We start from the raw sequence: 21,187 nt of genomic DNA on the forward strand, positions 1-21,187 counted from the left end.
AGTAAATGTTTAGTCATAACAAAATATTGTACTTGGCCTCAACAAATCAAGTTACTGCAATATTTGCCAAAAGCATACTTGCCCTACTGAAGGAATCAGGATTTTTGGATCTGTACACCAGCTTCAACAGTTTGGTGTCCTCTACCTACTGTCAACCATATAAAGTCAATACAAAACAACAAGGCATTTCAAAACAAAACAAAAAAATATGCCATCTGACAAAATACATCTACATAAAACAAGATAAATGACCCAATTTTTTTAAAATTTAAATTGGAGCACATTTCATTACAAAAATAAATTATTTTTTGAAAGCTATAAACCATGGTATATCTGGCATATATCTAGCTGGGTCTACCTGATAACACCGACATGCCAAAACACCGACAACTAAATAATCGACATGAAAAAAACGACAAAAAAAGAAAGTTCAAAAACATGAAACTTCACATGCCCGACAAACCAAAATCCCGACAATCAACAAAACAAATACCTTTCCCGAAATACACACACACAACACAAGCACACCAAAAACCTTACAAACCTACACTAAACCTTACATACACAACTATCTATGCACTAACCTTAACCCAAACCTTAACCCTAAGGTCCGTCACTATCGCACACTTATCTTACCCGCACCCTAACCCTAACTCACATAATCCACCCCTAACCCTTAACTCTGTCACTATCACACACTTACCTTACCTGCACCCTAACCCTAACTCACTTAATCCGCCCCTAACCCTTAACTCTGTCACTATCACACACTTACCTTACCTGCACCCTAACCCTAACTCACTTAATCCGCCCCTAACCCTCAAGTCCGTCACTATCACACACTTACCTGACCCGCACCCTACCCTAACGTCCGTCACTATCACACACTTACCTTACCCACACTCTGACCCTAATGTCCGTCCCTATTGCACACTTACCTTAACATGTCGGTGTTCTCAGCATCGGGATTCTCAACTGTCGGTCTTCTCCGTTGTCGATCTTCCGGTGTCTGTGTTCTCGTCATCGGCGTTGTGCACTGTTGGCGTTTTCAGGTACACCGATCTAGCTACACTCAAAATTGTCCCTTTGTTTTGTGGTGTTGAGTACAGTGTTATTGACAGAAAAGAATTGGTTATTTTGGTTATCTGAACAGAGTTTGGCAGATGTGTAGATCTGTACATTATAAGTGAAAACCATATTTGCTAATATTCCATGAATACTTCCTTACCCTGGGCTGCAGGTTACACCAAAATGGCTGTGTATTGCTCCAGTCCCAGAAATCTAATGGCTGCTCAACTTCACCAAGGAAAACATTCCGTCCAAGGTTGTCATGGTGCCACACTGATATATTGAGGGTTCGGCTCTGGAGCTCCGACTTGTCAATTTTGTACTTCAAACACAACAAAAGGAAAGTTAATTAGTACTGGTAGACTTTATTGTAATGCAGCTGTTTAGCATAAAGTAATGATATTGTGTACCACTTTCATTGGGTTTGTGGATTAATCTTTATGTTTCATTGATTTAATAGACATGACACAGAAATGGTAAAGGCTCAAAATCATTGGAAAAAACTGCTTTCAGTTATTAGTCTTGAACAGAAATAAACATACAGAGACACACTGTCAGCTTGAAATACCATGTAGCACTGCTGTCTTATTAAGGTATTTATTTGCAGTTTGTGTATCGCTTCAGCAGTGGAATAGCCATTCAACAAAATAATAACATAGACCCCCCCCCCCCAAGTCATGGTTGTGTCCATAGCAATGATACATGTTGACAAAAGAACCTGAGATCTAACTGCACAAGGATGCACAGTTCCAGTTCTGAGTTTGCTAACTCCATGCACAGTGATATTTATTCCATGCAGTGGCTGGCAATCTGAACAATAACAGCCTCTTTTATGCTGTCCTTGTCTTATACATACACTGCTTCAGCAGCAGAAAAGGATCATATGTAAATGAGTAAGGCATCTTTATGATTTGCAGACAAGTTAGGGGCAGTCAGAAAACTCTGATGAGTCTCCCATGAACAGTCGCTAGAAAGTACCAAAATAGTTGCAATGCTTTGGTTTAAGTCAATGTAAGCAATTCTGCAGCACGTAAAAAGTGATACAGTAGAATATGCAGCAAAAATGCAGGTAGAAAATGTGGCTCATCAGATATTTTTTATTTTATTTGTTTATGTATTTTGCATTTGAAATGAGAACGTGTGTTCAAATAATTTATTACATGAGGCATGGAGTGTAAAGTGTACAATGTGGCCTTATTTTTTTTCTAAGTGCACTATAAATGTATTTACTTTATTATATGAAACCTGCCTTTGCCTCTTCCCTTCTTCTACTTCCACCTTTCCTTCCTCCATACTTTACTATCTTCTAAACCTTCACCTTTGCTCCTTGATAAATAATCCACTTCTGTACCCTTGTGTAAATGTATTGTCAATTGATATTTTTAGACACAGCTGCATTGCTTCTTTCTGTATGAATAATTATGTTGTACTGTCAGTCAGATTTATTCACAGGTGCATTGCCTTTCTTTCTTTGTCAAAAACTCTGTACACTGTTTAAATTGTTATAATTGCTCTTTGAGTTTTTATCAAATTGTATGTATTGTATACATCACTGTGGAGCTTTTCTCCCCAGGCCTCCACAGAAAATGGGCACTTTTTGGCCTAGTGGACCTTCCTGGTAAACAAATGTGATAACTAAATAAATAAATATGAGATACTCTGGGAAGTGCTAAATTAGCTTAATTAGCACTGAAAAAGGCTTTGCCGAAACTGGTATGCTGGTGTGGTTTATTGGTATTGCAACATTTCCTTAATAAAGGATTTTTTACACTGCTGTTTGGTGCTGGCCATTGTTTCTTTTTGTATTTTACTTTTTGGCCATGCACAGTTGCCGTACTTCTGTGCCATTTTGACTGTGTAGCAATGAGAAAGACCTCATTACTGAATCACACACAAACCCACACTAGCATTGTCAGGCCTGATGGTAATAGTGTTCTTTCTAGAGACCCATGCATCATGTAGGCAAAGGCATCCTCTACTCTATCCCTGAGACATACACACATTCAGACTCTCAATTCCCAAACTAACCCCTCAGTCTGACTATCCAAGCAGATGCACGCTCATACAAACATACATAATCATTCATGCAACTTCATTTATGTCTGTACAGATACACAGAAATATGTCTACAGAAATACATATACAAAATTACACCCCCACCTGTATGTCTTCCTTGAATTTACCTGTACCAAGAGTGCTACCACTTTTTCCTCCATCTGTGAAATTTTACATGGCCAACTGATTCTCTGAATCACTTAGCCATTCCAATCAGGAACCACCATTTTTAGGCTAATCAGCATTAGCCTCTTCATTGGACTGCAGCATTATCTTGCAGATCTACCCCAAGATCATCCTCCATGTTGAAGCCCTCACAAGCAGAAATCCTCAACATTAGGGCAGTCTGGACTTCCAAGATGGCTGCACACTGATCAACAGCTTAATTTCAGCTCTCCAAATGTGAGGAAAAACAAACTGAGAGATAAGGGCCAGTAACTCTGCTAGATTTAGTAAACCCAGTTACTGGCTAGTAAGTACACTGCCTAGATGCCAACAAAGAAAAAATTTACAGAGCCTGAAAGAATAGCAAGTAGAAAATGTGAAGAGAAAACACTAACTGGGAAGAATCTTGCAGCTGTTCTGCAAAAAGCAGTTCATGCTCCAGCTTTGATGTAAGATGTGGCTTCCAGTAATCTAGAGGAAAAAATAAATCAACTCAAACAGCAAAATGCTGGAAAAAGTAGAAGATACTTTAACAGCTATTCAGAAGAACTGATAAAACTGCAAATATCAGAGGTCAAAATAATGAAAAGGCTGGCTGATTATGAGACTGTTCAAGAACAGCTGTTAAAAAAGATGGTAGAGTTAGGATAGAGCACACAGGGGAAACCTGAGATTTTCCTGTTGTACCAGGGAAACTGGAAGGAACACACTGTATTAATTTTATGAAAGCACAAATAAGCAACTGGACTTGTATTCCACAGCAAGATTTGTTTTGAAAGGCACATCTTGGATACACTCTAAACCTGGCCATGAGAAAACAGCTAAGATCTATATTAATAAAGTTGCAATCATACCAACAGAAAGAGTTGAGCCTGAAAAAACACACGCAGAAGGATAAAATATTAAAAACTGGAAACAGTAGAGTGGTTGTGAAAAATTATTATTCACTACACCAGGCAGAAGACAAATAAATTTATCCAGGCAATCGAGGAATGTCAAGAGGCAGGTGTGAGATTCAAGCTGTTGTATCCATCTGTCTTCAGAATATTTTTTCCTGAAGGATCAAAGTCATTTTTGATGCAGAACATGATAAGGAGGAAATACAAAAGTTTGTCCAACAAAAAGGTGAGTCAACAAAAAAAAGGTACTCTGCTTCTTATTCTTCTGATAATAAAACTTAGAGAGACTTTGCCAGTGAAACTGTTTCCAAAGTTCCAAAGGAAAAAGCATAGGATTTGACTATAAGAATAAGGAGTTATTTGGACTTGAACCAGAGTCTGGGGTTTAGTAAACAGGAGGAAGTCCAGCAGCATTGAAATTAGTGAATAAATGTGAGATCATAAAGCATCAAATCACATTTGTGAAATATGGCTTTGTAAGAAAAAGTTGAAAGATTGGACTTTTATTCTCTGTTAGACTTGTGGGGGATTGAAAAGCATATATCCTCTTCATGTCATTAATGTTTGGAAGGACACTAAAAGGAAGGGAAAAATGTAACTCTAAGCAAATTTTTTTTTGTTCTTAACATTATTTGTAATAAAACATTTCTTGATGTAAATTTCATATTACGTAGTAAAGCACTTTCAGATGTTGCTGTAGATCATAAAGACATTTAAGTTAATATGCTGTAATCTTGGATTGTTGATGTGGGGAATGGGGTGTAAAAGTGCATTGATTATAATATATGTAGAGTTGATATGTTTTCTCTTATATTTCATAGGTTAATGTCTAGATTAAGGCCCTTGGCTTAATCTAATAACATTTTTTGTCTAAGCAAGTAAATAAGAAATCACTGAATGCAATGAAACGTTTTCCTTTAGGAAATATATGTTCAGTTTGAGAAGCCTACAGTTGATGGCAACTGTACATTTTGTTCGTTGGCTTTCATGGAAACAAGCTGATTGGTATACAATAAAAGCCAGATCACTTTTTTGGCTAAAATTAATGTTGTCCTAAACTATACAAGCTGTTTATCACATCTGGGTAGTCAATAAAGATAAGATAAGAATAGAAAGCAATTAGTGCAAGTAGGAACACGGGCTGTAATATGCATCTTAGTGTGGATAACCTTAATTTTATCTTAGGATATGCATTTGTGTGCAGCTGTTGATTTAGGACAATTGTTTTAATAAGGAGGGTAAAACATTATTTGAATATGTCGCACAAAAATGAGTCAGCTAACCAGGAAGTAACACAAGCTGGTAACACCGGTGTAGCAAGAACGGAACCTCTACAGCAGTATAGAGTTGTTAAAAACTTTTAGTTTTATTCACCAAAAAAATTCGCCCACTGGTAACAACAAGAGACAAACACACCAAGTAAACGTGAAACGCTGCATGCGTTTTTCGTTCCCCTTAGTAGTTGAACTTCTTCAGACAAGAAACTGTGTACAAATGCATCTTTTAAATACGTACATGTGCTAGCAATTATTACAATTAATTTACTAATAATGCTTTAAAGTGCTAGTGCCCCAAATATAATTATAATTTCATAGTTTACAAATTTATAAAAATAATGTTTAAAAACAAATCATTAAAAAGTCATGAAAACCTAGTCATGAAAAACAGACTATAAAAACCAAATTATAAACATCAAATTGTAAAAACTTATACAAGGTTCTGGCTATTTACTTGATTTTTTGCAATATGTTTCACTGTGCTTTAAGGGTAACTATATATGTATTATCTAATAATGGGTTTTTTTTTTTTTTTTAATAGAGTGTCTGACCCTAAGGAGAAAAAAAAAAAAAAAAAAAAATTTAGAAAAAAATTTAGAAGAAGTGATATAGGTTCAAATGGAGATCATGACAAAAAACAACTGTATAAAAGATTAGCCTGCCAAGCATTAGTGAGCGCATGTAACATGTCATAAATAATAGGTATGAATAACAGCTTATCATAATGACTATAGTATTTATATCATTATGGAATGTTAATGGTCTCACAGGTATTGACAAAAAGTAAAGAATATTGAATTATATTAAGAAATGCAGCATACAAACAGCAATGCTACAGGAGACACAATTGGAAATAAATGACCATGGAAATTGATAAAGAAAGGATTTCAGGAGGATATTCAGCAGAGTATTAGGGACAGAGTAAAACGAGTACTTATCCTAACTACTAGAGGAGCTCCAATAGTGACAGTAAAGGAAAAAAATGATAATAATGACAGATTTGTGGTAGTAGGGGAATACTGGCAAGGGACAAGATTATGTTGGCATGTATTTATATTCCACATAAAAACTATTATTAGGAAGTTTACAACATTTTGGGAGAAATAATCAGCTTTCAGCAGGGACTATTACATATAGGTGAGGACTGAAATTTGATTTGCAACAGTGAAGATGTATCAGGGGACCTAAAAGGGAAAATATAACAAAAGAAGGAAGATTTCTAAAGCATTTATGAAAATATTTGGTATGGAAGATGTGAGTTCAGTAGTAGGAACTTGACGAGAATTTACATATTATTCCCCAAGAAACAATAGCTGGGTTATACTAGACAGAATTTATATTTCACAGGGACATGTGCATTTAATTGGAAGTTTTGACATGCATACAGTAACTATCAGCAACGAACAGGACCAACACTGAGGTAAACCACTACTGGAGAATTAGGAAATCCAAAATCAAGAACAAAAAACTCGAGCAATTGGAAACACTGAGCAGATCTATAGTAATTTATTCAAAAAGCAGTAAATCCACAAAGCTTGCAGGCTCACGCCCTTCTCCAGTGTGTAAGTCTGCACATCCAATAATTATATCAGATCATGCACCAATAACAAGTAAGATAAAAATGCTGGGTAATGAAGTAAAACTGTGAAACTGGTGCTTCCCCACTTACCTGTTAAAAATAAGACAAATTTAAGGAATGGGTAGGAGAAATCATTGGAGAGTTATTAGGGAAGACAGACATTTCTTCAGTTTTTATAGTTAGTGAAGTGAGTGGGATAAAATGAAAGTGGAGAGATATTGTGCTGAGAGCTAAAGAGAAAATAAAGGAGTATCTGGATAATAATCATGAGTTTAGAAAGACTGCTAAGAAACTGTTTTTTAGTTCATAGTTAATAGTTTAGTACTAAGCTAACTGCTCTTGCAAGCCATTTTAAGCCTAGCCAATTATCCCTTGTGAGACTCAAACCCTGCACCTTGTACTTGTAAGGCAAACACATTAGCCATTAAGCCACCCTCCCAACCCTATTTGATAATCTAGAGCACAAAAGCTTTTGGCACATTAACTTAGGCAACAAAAGGTAGAAAGGGTTGTTGCCAAACTTAGGGAGCCTATGACAAAAAATAACTAGAGATCCTGCAGGGATATTAGAGATATTTCTGAAATTTTAAGAAAAGTTTATATAAAGCAGAGAAATGTGGAAAACAAGAAAAGAGCACAAACTGAAATATTCATAGAAGACTTAAGTATGCCAGTGTTAGAGTTATATAAGACTCAACAATTAACAGTTAAGATAGGAGTAGATGAAAAAAAATCAATGACATGCAGTCAATCTGCAGGGAAGTCTCCAGGGATAGATAATATTCATGTGGATGTTTGGTAGCTATGAGGGAAGAAAATGACAAAGATCTGGAAGGTTTCATTTTACAGTATTTTAAAATGAGGAAGAAAGCTTTGGTGGCTGTAACACCTAAAGATGGTTAAAGACCTATCAGACCCAACTTCATATAAGCCAATTTCAATTTGAAACCATGACTATAAAGTGTTTGTGTCGATAACAGCTAAAAGAATGGCAAATATATTGCCAAATTGATAGATAAGGATCAATGTGGTTTTACAGAGGGCAGGCAAACATTTGACAGCATTAATAGAACAATGATGATCCAGAGGGAAGCAGCATGTCAGAAAATACTACCGTTGTCGGTGGGTTTTGATGCAGTGAAAGCATTCAACTGAGTAAGCTGGGATTTTATGAGTAGGGCAGTGGAAGCACCTGCATTCCCAAATACAATAATAATGTTAATTAGGAGGATATATGAGGGATCGGAGCCAAAAATTAAAGTGGGAGGGTTCCTTTCTGACAAGTAGTGTCTGAAGAGAGGAACCAGGCAGGGGTGTTATTTGCTTTATATTCTGAGCCGCTGTCAAAGAAAATAAGGGACTTAGAATTTCAAGGATACCATAGGTTTGGTTTGCAGATGATATTATTTTGTACCTGATCAAACCAGAAAAAGATATCTCAGTGTTGTGGAACTTCTTGAGACAATTTCAAGCCTTTGTGGGATTTAAAACTAATGAAGATTAAACAAATGCTGTACTTGTAAATTATGTACCCACACATGAATTTGTCCAGCAATATCCATATTTATGAATACATGATAAAATGAAGTATTTAGGAGTATGGATTAAAAAGGATTCTGTTATGGCAGCTATGGATGTGTGGGATGAGCCAAAAAAAAAAAAAAAGATAATATTGTGATGATGGGAAATACTGCCGGCTGGGTCCCCTTCAGATGACTGAAGTTTCAAAACTTCAAACATCATATGTCCGAGAATCATATGATTTAAGTTTTAAAACTTTGAATGTTCTGAATGGAGATCTCTGTACAGCATGGAATGGGAAATTTACCATTCTCCTTGCTGTAGTGTGATCTCAGAGTTGGTATATTTAATTCGCAGGGGGTGTGGGGGTACAGGGAGGCTTGACCCCATGCAAAAACGTAAAAGAAAAATTGTTTTTGTTTTTATTTATTTTTTATTTGATGTTCAAAGTTTTAAAACTTTGATCATATGGTCCTCTGCCATATGATGGTCAAAGTTTTGAAGCTTGATCATCTGAAGTAGACCCATTGCCAACTACGCCAGCAGAAGTAGGGCAGTGCATGTGTAACATATGCCAACATAGCTAGCTGGAGTTTTGTAAAGAATATTATATATCATTTGTATAGCAAACTGATTTGTACAGGTGTTTCTGTTGAAAATGTATTTGTAAAGCTGCTTGTCTTAAAAATGTACCAACAGTGGGTCCTGCTGGAAGAAAAAAACCTGTATGTCAGATGGTATTGTAACTGTTGAAATTAATATATTGTAACAGAAGATACTGGAAGAGAAGAGGTTAATCTCATTCCAGCAAACTTTACAAAATAGTCTGACATTAAATTACCTGCTTTAGGTCATAAAATTGTATCTTACAGTTCTGATTACAGCCACAGACAAACTGTGAAAACCAGGACTAGGAATTCTACTGTATTGTCCTTAGGGGTGAACTAATTGGTACGCTGGAAGGGTGGAAGTTTTGGAAATGATTTTATAGCTTCCAGATGCTATAACACATCTTAGCAAAGCTCTATGTGTGTTTATTATGGCACATAGGTGCTAAATTCTGGTTCAGTTGCTAGTAAAGGGGATAGTGTGGGAACTAGAAGTCAGACAAATGAGACAGAAGTCTCAGGGCAGTATTGTTTTAGATACCTGACAAAGAAAGATCTCTCACCCACTTTATCTTGCCTTGCTTCAGTAAGTAACTAGGGAATAGTAATTATTTAGATCAGTCAGGAAAATATAAGAAAATTGGTTAAGTATTGTTTTTCTGTATCTGTGTGAATCTTTCCATCCGTGTTATTTTAATATTTGCTGTGACAAATTATGTGTTGTTTATTGAAATAGATATTTAGTATTTTCATGTTCTTTCATTATTTATTATTAAATATATTTACACTTCTCATTGTGGATGGTCTTTTTGAGAATAGTTTAACCTTTGAGAATACTTATATTTATTTGGTGACACTGTGGCCACTCCTAAAAGCCTTGTTGCATTGGTCAAACACTACCATTTGTATTAGTATTAATTTTACTCAGTATAATTGGCTACCTTTGTAAGATCCTTAGAGTAGCTGGTTTTGGAGTGTTCTGGTGGCAGTATCTACCTTATATTCTGGGCAAAGGGTGGAATAGTGGTAAATCTGCAGCAACCTTTCCCAGGTGTGTGTGTGTGTGTGTGTGTGTGTGTGTGTGTGTGTGTGTGTGTGTGTGTGTGTATTTGTGTGTGTGTGACAACCAAATCTCAAATAGTGTGTGTGTCAGCTACTTAGAGTAGGGGTACAGAGTACTGGTTTCACAGAGAGGGGGTAGTGGACTTGGCTTGGAACACTCGGCTGAGGATTCAAATCTACAGCTTTGGTCAGTATTGAGTCTTATTTGGGGCCTGGAGAGAAAGAGGGAGTCCAACCCTCAGGACTGAAGTGTGCATTCCCTGTGTGCTCTTAAGGGAAATTGTGTCTGGTGCAGAGAGCTGCATCTGAAAATACTGTGTGTATCCATTTTTGTTCCAAGTGAATGTCCCTGACCAGTGTATTTGGTGAGGGTTGAGGCTTCTTGAATACTGGCCCAGAGGAGGAAAGTGTGAGACTTACAAAGGATCAGTGATGGGGATACCAAGGAATAGCCCACGTTACTGACTGCTACAATACACTCACTAAAATATATACTATTTATGTGGTTATGGTGAGCACACTGTCATATTATAAACATATACCTTATGTATACTATATGCAGTGCTACTTCTGCATGCAATAGCTCCATGTTTTTATATGGTTATGTCATAAGCTATTACTTGCATGGAAGTTGCCATGATATATGGCCTGTGAGGTATTCTTTAGTACATATATACATAAATATTTGATTTGGATTTATAACATGGGCATCTGTGACCTGGAAAGCAAGTTAAAATTACTGAATTGTTTATGTTTTCATTTTGGGGGTAGTTATTACCTACATGTGTAAAGTTATACTTCTGATGTCAGTTCATGTCAGACTCAAAATCTACAAATTTACCTACATTTATATTCTTTCTGTGATTTGTACAGCTGATATAGACATAAAATCCTGTATTGGTTACAGTTAAATATATTGTCTTTGTTTTATAAACATCTTGATAGCATTTCCTTTCACTTTTATCCAGTATTTACATTACCCATTTTCTTCATCTTGCATGAAATTAATATCTTTCCTTGGCAAAAAGGGTAGATATTTCCATTTGATTATATGTTCTTTGCTATGTTTTTCCACATCACTACTATTTCAAAAAATTACATATGGTTGACACCTTTGTCAAAAACTGAAGACAGATACAAAGGATCTAATGGCTGACAAAAGGATAATATTAGGTTCCACGGTATCAAAAGTGTTGCTGGTTTTGGCTGACAGTGGTTTTACAGAGGTAGTTATGTCACACAGTGAAGTGTAGTTTGGGTGGGTGGCTTATAAGTGAAGTCCTAAGGATGCAGTTGTAGGAGTTCAGATGTACATGGATGGATTTCAGCAATTCAGGTTTGTGAAGTGCTCCACAGAGGTTAAAATGCCTATATGTAAGGTTTGGTAGATGAGGACTGTAGAGTTGCCAAGATTGGATGTGCTGTTAAAACTCACTGGCAGATGTTCATAGGTTCAGAGGTGTATACTAGGATAACATCCACTATGGCCTTCTTGTTCTTAATGGCCTTATGAAATTGCATGTTGGTCATAATGGCGGGTTGTGGGTAGGACACAATAAAAAAACATATGGCAAAAAGTATGGCATTGTATTAGTAGTCTCCATCATAATGATTACAGGATAAGTACTAGATAAGGTCTGAGAGTCAGGTGACTCAGCATCTAGGCTTGAGAACAGAGGCCAATGCCAGCTAATGGTTAGCTGCATTGTTGCCCAAAAAAAAAATTCAGACTTGCCAAAAGGAGAATTGTCATTTTCTATGTCTTTGTAGTTACTTGGTTGTGGGTTTTTTTATGCTTTTGAGGTAGCAATTGACAGAGGTCTCTGTTTGATATGGGTAGAACTGATTTCTTATTTATTTATTTATTTATTGCAGTGTTAGAGTTCTCAAATGCAGGGGGTAGTTTTACATGAATTACAGCAGGAATTACATTACAGAGCACTTAAGTTAAAGCACACACAAAACTGGTGGTGGTTGAGAGCAATAACGCTAGCCACATTTATTTTTTGTGGCTGACTGACTGGGATTGTCCTCCTCCCCTAACAATACAGTGTCTTGTTTTTCATAGTATAATGATATCATGGTAAAGTATTTATTTATTTATTTAATTTTAATTTACATTTGATTACCAGGAAAGTCTGACTAGATAAAAACACATTTTCAGGGGAGAAAAGCTCCACATTTAACATGTAACAATGACTATAATTACAAATAAAATCCTATACACGACTTGACATTTGTGTTAAACATATAACATTGGATAAAAATACATTCATGTAAATATTCTTATTCATGGCATTGTTGCATAGTATAGTACCAGGAAGTAATTTATCTTTAAAAAAAAATCACAAAGTGAAGAACTCTATCATGAAAATGGGTGGCTTATAGAAAGGAAACCAGGTATTATTAATAACAAGTGTTGGGTGAGCAGTTTTCATAGATATACTACACTGGCTGGTAGGTTGTAGTAGGAGGAGATACTGTAGAGTGTAATATTGAACATAATTGCAATTTAAGGAGATTAGTTTTACTATAGTCCTCAAATACACTGTTTGGATTGTAATAAAAATGGGTAGAAATAGTTTGAAAAGTGAGATGTGATCTGATTTGTGTGAAGAACTAGTATTACCTAGAGAAAGAGTGTTTAAAGTAAATAGGACATTGCACTGGAATTATTTTCTTATCCAGGATTTGTACAGAAGCATAGCCATGTAGTGGTTAAGTGAGACAGACTTAAGAGTTATTTTGAAGCGAGGTACATTGGTAATAGATGTTATTTCTGATGGTAAACTATTCCAGATTTTAGGTGTGTAGATCGAGAAAAGGGAGCTGCCTGATGTATTGTTAGCTTTGGTAACATTTAACAGGGATTTGCTACACATTTATTAGAGTAAGGAATTAATAAGTTTTGAAGTGTTGGTGGTTTTTCAGGTTGGTGCAGGATCTTATGTGCCAAGCACAGTTCGTGATAAGTTATTAGTTGAGGGAGTTCAAGCCAATTCAGTTGTTTGAGGGCAGTGCAATGATATGTCCTAGAGCTAGCATCAGTTGCAAACTTTACAGTTTTGTTACAGCAGGGTTCTAATTTGTCTAAATCTGATATCCTAACATTTGTGAGAATAGGTGATGCATAGAGAGGAGATGACATAAGATGTGTTCTAGCTATAGTGGCTTTTGTGTTATTAGTGAAATGTTTTTTATTTCTATAAAGTGTACCTAGTTTTCTGTAGACTTTCTTAATGGTTTGGGCAATTTGGATATCAAATTTCAAACTACTATCAATTTTCTACACCTAAAGTTTTGTGTGTTGTACGGGAGAGACAATGGTGTTATTTAGTGATGAAATGCTGAAGGGGGGGGGGGGCTAGTGTTTCTAGTGAGGCAGAAAAGCATGAGCTTGGTTTTGTTGGGGTATAAAATAAGTTGAGAATTAGTTAGCCAAGCTTCTACTGCAGTGAGATATTGTTGAGTTACTGATTGTAGATTGTGCAGAAAAGAAGCTATGCAAATCAGTGTAGAATCATTGGAGTACTGTGCAAGAGATGTATGAAAGGTTGAGGTAAAGGTGAAGGGTAGTAGAGAAGACAGGGTTTGTTGCCATTGAACTGCTTGCTGATGGCCTGGTACATAGTCTTTGAACCAGGACAGACTAGACTGGCTTAAGTTGAGTTTGGAAAGTACATTTAAGAGCTTGCTGTGAGAGATCATATCAAAAGCCTTAGAAAGGTCAAGAAAAACAGCAGAGACAAATTTGCCATTATTTCTGTGGTGGTTGACTACATCACTGAAGGTCATAAGGGCAGAGATAGTGCTGTGGATGGGTTAGAGCCCATGTTGGGTATTGGATAGTAATTTGTTAGTAAGTAGGAAGTCCATAATTTGTGTGTGTATGCATCTTTCCAGTATCATGAATATGGGTGACAGTATAGTAATTGGCTGATAACTGAATAATTCTGTTGACTTGTTGCCTTTGTGTAAAGGGATAATGTATGAACATTTCCAAATTGATGGAACTAGTTGTTCAGTATGGAATGGTTAATGAGGATAGATATAGGAATGGAGGTGGCATCAGCTGCAATTCTAAGATATTCTGCAGAAAGTTTATCCACACCTAGGGTAGTGGGTTTCAGTTTTTTTAGTAGCTTCTTTATTGTGTTGGTAGATACAGGTTGTAAGGAGAAGGAGTTCCTATTTTTGTCAGAAGTAGGATTAATAGGAGTGGTAGTGGAGGTGTACTTGTTGGAGACAGCTAGATTTGCTTCAGTGAAGTATTTGTTAAATTGAGTGGCTACATTGAGTGGAAGATGGGGTGGGAGTGCTAGCATTGCCTGGTAGGAGGATGTTATTAACTGTTCTCATGAATTTTTGTAGATTGTTTGTTTCTGGAGTTCATGATATGCCTGTTTGTCTGTTTGAGCTTTAGTAATGTGCCATTTATTCAAAGCTTTATCTCTGTTTTTTATGAGTACTCTAGTTTCTATGTTAGCCACGGAGCAAATTTGGATTTTATTCTAACAGTCAGTGGGGGGGGGGGGGGGGGGGGCTAGTTTGTTGAATATATTCAAGAAGGTGGAGATAAAATATTTTTTAAATAAAATATTTCACACCATCTTCTAGGAGGAGATGTTTAAGTGGAACCCAACTGCAAAGTTTTAGACTGAATATGAATTCTTGGCGGCTAAAGTTAGTCTTGTTTTGGATAGAATGGTAAGTGGTAAACTTAGAAGGGTTTATTTTGTGTCTAATTTAGTAGGTGGGAAGGTTATCACTAAGGGAATGTGAGAGAGAGACCAAATGAGATGAAAGGTCAGGTCTATTTGCTAATATCTAGTCTAAGGTGGCTTGTCTATTAGATGATTTATCTATCCTGGCAGGGAGTTCAATAGTTTGGGTGACCATGGAGGTTGATGTGGTTGGTGGATTCATCAGAATTACAGGTGATCCAGACTTCCCAAGATTATTGTCTCTTCAGGAAGTGTTTTGGAAGACCAATCCAAAATATTTTCTAGTGTGGAGATGTTCTGACCTGGAGGAATATAAGATCCTAAAATATGTCAGATAAATTACTTCCAGCTATATATATAACTGTTGTAAATAATGTTATGTACTTTCTCATACTTTAATGGCTTTTTGGTAGAACAATATCTTGTTTACATCTTCTGTCGTAATTTTTTATATATCTGGAATGGATTTTTAGTTCTTTTTTTTAAAGATTGCATGGAAGGTGACTGCAGAATATTTTTCCTTTGCAGCTAACCATTAGTTCTGAGAGAAATAATAGCTGCCAATGGGATAATGAAAGATCTGAGGATGAAGGGGCCTTTCCCAAAGTAACAGCTGGTATCAAATCTATGGACTAAAACTAAATACCAAGAAATGTACGGACTAAAACTAAATACCAAAAAATGTATAATAGTATCCTTTGGCAGGTAAGACATCCCTTGTAACTATCACATCGACAACATACCACTAAAAATTGATCCAGTGGTTAGGGACCTGTGAACTTATGTAGACACCAAAAAAGAAGTTAGGTACTTACCATAATGTTCCATGTTTGTAGTCCATCTCACCTACATTCTTGCTGGATGGATTCGGAGCAAATTCTCGGCTCCAACTCGGCCGATACTAAAGCTCGAGAGCTTTTACTGGCTCAAGGCTAACCCCTATCCCATGGTGCCTCACGACAATTCCCCAGATCTTGTTTGCAAGAAAGTAAATAGGTACATAATAGTCAGTAAACTATCAATAAGTATGCACATACAAAGAGAACACTCTGTATACTATCCATGCCAGGTGGACGGACTACAACCAGGTCAGACAGCATAATTGATAGTTCTCCAGTTTCTCCAGGAAGCAGGAAGGGGAAAGGAGGGTGGGACGCAAGAATGTAAGCGAGATGGACTACAAACATGGAACGTTATGGTAAGTACATAACTTCTTTATGTTATGTAGTCCTATCTCGCCGTAATTCTTGCTGGATGGAAAAGTGTCCCTAGCACCTTTATCGGCTCCAAACCCATCCAGCAAGAATTACGGTGAGATAGAACTACATAACATCTGTCCTTCAGTCACCATGTATCCATTGTTGTAAGAAAGTCCCTTTTTTATTGCACATCTTATTACTAAGGGTATGTCATCCAGATTCCAGGATGTGATCATTCTACTGCAATCTGCATTTTTCAGGCCAATCACTGAGTGTAATACCCCCTTTAGTCTGTACCTGTCGAAACATCTGATACAACCCGAACCCCCAAACTGCTTTTTTACTAAGCAATTTAAGTGCTAAATAATAAAACTATGCAACAGTCTCAAAGCCTTGTCCCTTTTCTTGATGCCATACAAGCTAAAGGCTGCCTCTGTCTCATGTACAGAGCCTCAACAGACATTATCCTGTTAGACCTACTGCACATTTGCAAGTCCAGTGGGGGCATGACACCTGCTTAAGAGATCTAAATTGATTTTGAAACATAAATAGAACATGTTGGAGAGATAGATATATCACAGAAGATACAACTTTTTTGGAATTGCCTTCCTCTCTACATAAAACTAAGTATTTCTCCTACACTATTCAAATGTAATCTGGATAAATGGATGGGAAACCACAGATTCACCCTGGTTTAGCACCCTTGTCCCTTGTGGAGAGGAACTACATGCAAATGTCTGACTGTAAACATTCTACTCCTCTATGGATTATTTGTACTTAAAATATAAGGGCTAAAATGTCATAGAAATGTATGGCTAGGTTTCTAATGATCGTCACAGATCAATAGCCTAGTATATACCTATGAACCTATGTAAATGCTTTTTAGCATTAAGTTTTAGATGTGCAATAATGATTTCTACATTACCAAAAATTGGGGAATTAAGTTATGTGGGTTCAAGAATGGCCATTCAGTCTTGTCTTAGTGTATATAATATTTTGGGAGCCAAGTTTCTGTGATTAGAGCAACATCTGGGGAATATATGGACAGAACTTCATGTAGTTCATGGATTTTGTTTGTAATACGTTTGGTGTTAATGTTTAATATTAAGAGGTCTGATGCTTTCATAGGAAAATTTGGTATGTGGTAGGTTTGGTTGCAGGGTTGGAAGGATATATTGTCTAGGCTACTGTTGGGGCCTGGGATAGTGTGAATATCACTGCTGAGAATAAGTTTAGATGCAATGTCTAATATGGTTCTAATCATTTTAACTGTGTATTTGTTGTATTTTAGGGAGATGTGGAGGTGTTTTGGTATGGAATTTTAGTAAAGGTGAGTTGTTGAGTTGGTGAAATGTTACAGATGTCGGGGATATAATAATTCTTTTTTGCCAAATTTTGTGTGGGTAGTCACATGAAGTGTGATGGGAGTGGTTTCAATTATTTAGAAGGGTTTGGTAAGCAGTTAAATGTGTGGTTAGTGATAAGATCAATAGGGTGAGGCTATATAATGCTATCATTCTGAGGTACTGATTCATTAGCAGTATAGCTTAGTGAAGCAGGTAAAATGGATATTAAAATTATTATCTAATAAACTACTCAGACTACTGAATTAGAACTTTGAATATAATTGATTTGATAGTGTACTTTATTATAGGTTGGGAAGCACAGTAATTTGGTTCTATGGAACTTGTTTAACTGGATAATGATAGTTTGTGGGAGTGGTTAGTTTCAAATAAATGTAAACATAGCGGGGTGGGTGGGAAATGAGGGTAGGGTAGGAGAGCAAAGTGAGCCTGAGTGTAGCAAGGGCGGCCAGAGCAGGAAGATCTTTGATGCAGTATTGGAATAGTTTGAAAACAATCAACAACTTTAGCAAAGGTATGTTTGTTTTTCAAAGTTATAAGTCTATAATAATTGTAATAATTTATTCATACAGCACTATAGACTGAATTCTTTTAGGCCTAGATGCAAATCAAGCAAACTAAATCAGAGAGCTCCTATTATTGCTGTTTTTGCTTTTAAATAGCCCTTTTTGAACTAGTGGAACAGAATCTCCCCCTGGATATATCAGGTTAAGATTTAGATACATGAACTGAAATATAGTTAAGAAGTGTTTATTTTATGGTATTTAGTATCTTTCAAAATTTAAGCTAAGCTTATATTTAATGGACATCCTTGGAGAAGCTCCTTTCTTTGTGTATAGAAAAGGCAGAAGCATCAGGTGTTGTGTTGAAGGTAGGCCCAGACCACTGAATACATGGACCAATAAGTGTGGAGCCAACTGTGTCTTTTGTCAGCAGATAAAGGAGGGGACATGTTTTTCTGCCCTTATTTAAAGAAACTGATTAAATCAATGCAGGAGGTGACTGTAACTCAATGTAGGTGGTTTACAGGGCAAGCTGCAATGACTGTGAAGCATTTTATGTAGGGAAATGTTCATTAGACTTAAAAGAAGGATTTCTGGCCATCTTTCTGAAATTAGAACTAAGTGCAAGAATAATGCACTGGCTCGGCACCTGCAGCTTAACAAAATACACCCTGGCTTTAAATTTCAAATGATTGATCATGTAGACCTTTCGAACTAGAAGGAGACACCCCTAATCTATTAGAAAAATGTGACCTACTTTGACAGCTGAAATTGAGCTCTTTTGGAAAACTGGGGCTTAATTATTATTGCTCCATAAAAGGCATACTATAACTCAGAAAACTGTCCAACTGTTTAAAAGACTATTAAAAGTCTGATATGGGACTGCTTATTGCTGACATTACATGCTAATATAGTCAAAAACAAATATTAAACACTTGACAATGAAAATAACTGACATTGCTGCTGGTTCCTGATACTCTTGAGTGCACTTTTATTCATTCAAACTAAGTGCTGACTTAGTTAGATGCCCCACTTGAACAGATGCCCAGGGCCTTAATGCTTTATTGTTAACATTTTTCACAGTTTTTCCACCATAGCAATTACAGCATTGGTTTTCAGCCTACTTAGGAGTTCACTTCTAGATTTACAGATATGTCCATTCATATTATGATATATTTTTTATACACAAACCTGATGAAATATTTATTTGGTACAAAAGTGATCTTTGTTAAAAGTGCTTTAGTTTCTATGTATTAATATTTATTCTGATATATGCCTAGTGGTAGATCTTTTTGTTAGTCATTTTGTTAGTGAGTTAGTGTCATAATTAATAAAATTTGGATGAGTAGGTTGGCCTATATAATGTGTTAATAAGCTGTTCTTATATATTTTAATTTGCCTTGCTTTTGAGTTTCAGTTCTAAGGTAGCACACAATCTCAGTTTACAGTATGGTGTTAAGGGGGAAGGAGGACTTGGTTAAAGGAATGAGTTTAACGCTTTTATTGCTCTTAACAGAACCACCCCCTGTGACTACTCCCTTGCTCCAAATAACCTGATTATATACAAATAATGAATGTTTTCAATGCTTTTCATTATAATCAGCTAGGATCTCTTGTTTGTGTGTTCAGCAATAAAGGATATTCCATTTTACCTCATCTACGGACTACCTACTGTTTTTTATTTTACTATTTTGTAGCACGTATTTTACAGTTCGATTTTTATGAGTGAACTAGGTGCATAACATAATTTAAGGCATTAACTTCACACCCTCCACACTGCAAAGTTTCTTCTTGTTTGTTTTTGACCCAGTATAGGTTGCATACTGGGTTTTCTGAGACTTCTAGGGATATCACTGATTTTTATTTTTGTTGTTGTTTTTAAATTCTTTTTTTTATAAGACCCATTGCTTCTACTACTGCTGATACTGTCTAGACATCTTTCCACATTGCCCTCATTTCTGCCTGTAAATAGGTTCATAGGTTCATATGTAGGTACTAGGCTATTGGCCCTGGGGCCTATACAAGCCCAGCCAAAAAGGTACCCTGGCGTTTGCCACCCAAGAAAATTATTTTTCTGTGCCACTGTCAAGCAGAGCCACAGAGGTGATCCCCGGGGTGAATTTCCTATTTCCCATCCAGTCATCAAGATTTTTCTTGAAGAGTGCTTATGAGGAGCTTTGTTTGATATAGATAGGTAGTTTATTCCAGAGTATGGGAAGTCTCTGAGACAGGAATCTATCCCTCCGGCATGTTCTGTTTATTGTGGTGACAAGGTTTAGGTCCCTAGAGCATGTAGCTTGGAGGGATTGGGATTTCTTTAGGTGGAGCATGTCCAACAGCTCTGGGTTTGACATAGCTTTGTATGTTAGGCAGAGATCACCTCTGAGTAGGTGATATGCGATGGAGCTGGAGTTATTTGAGATGGTCTGCGTAGGGCATCTGTTTGAGGCTGGTAATCCTCTTTGTGATGTATTTCTGCAGCCTTTCCAGTTGTTGTAGATGAATTGTGATGTACATACCAAAAGGGGCGTTGTACTCTATAATGGGTCTAATGAGTGATGAGTAGAGGGGAACAATGACCTCTTTTTTTCTGGATGAGAAACCTTTTGTGATGAGGTGTGCCACATAGAAGGATTTCCTGACTACTGTGGCGATATTATTATCAAAGGAGAGACTATTGTCCACCTGTGGCCCAAGGTCTCTTATCACACTTTTGGTGTTAAGTATACTACCGCCTATGTTGTACTTCATGGGTACAGAGTTTCTGCCAAAGGGGATGACAATGCACTTTTTGGCATTGAGCTTGAGGCCATGGCTTTGACACCAGGCATCTGTCTCAGTGAAGCCCTTTTGTAGAATGTCCACATCATTAGGAGTTTCGATTATGGCTCCTAGTTTGCAGTCATCTGTGAACTTCGTTAGCCAAAGACCTTCTGTGTTAGCCTGTACTTCAGAGAAGTAGATACCAAACAGGAGAGGACGCAGGACTGAACCCTGTGGTACTCCACTTGTCACTGATCTGAAGTCGGATTTGGAGTCTGCTACTTTCACAGTGTGGGTCCTGACAGTGAGCCAGGTGGCAACCCATCTTGTGACATAGGGATTTATACCTAGTTTAGTGAGCTTATCTATAATTATAGAGTGGAGGATGGTGTTGAAAGCC

At 36.8% G+C, this 21,187-nt stretch overlaps 1 protein-coding gene across 2 annotated transcripts in view; it reads right to left on the reverse strand.

The window, feature by feature from the left end:
- Nucleotides 1-21,187, reverse strand: part of SYTL1 (synaptotagmin like 1) — a 1,083,808-nt gene that overhangs the window by 186,492 nt on the left and 876,129 nt on the right. For both annotated transcript variants that reach the window (XM_044084360.1, XM_044084368.1), the window contains one exon: nucleotides 1,229-1,390. In XM_044084360.1, coding sequence (XP_043940295.1) covers nucleotides 1,229-1,390 — 162 coding nt within the window. The remainder of the gene's footprint in view (nucleotides 1-1,228; nucleotides 1,391-21,187) is intronic.

Source organism: Protopterus annectens, chromosome 1.part1 (genome assembly GCF_019279795.1).
Source record: "Protopterus annectens isolate FY-2018-M chromosome 1.part1, PAN1.0, whole genome shotgun sequence".
Classification (NCBI taxonomy): Eukaryota; Metazoa; Chordata; order Ceratodontiformes; family Protopteridae; genus Protopterus; species Protopterus annectens.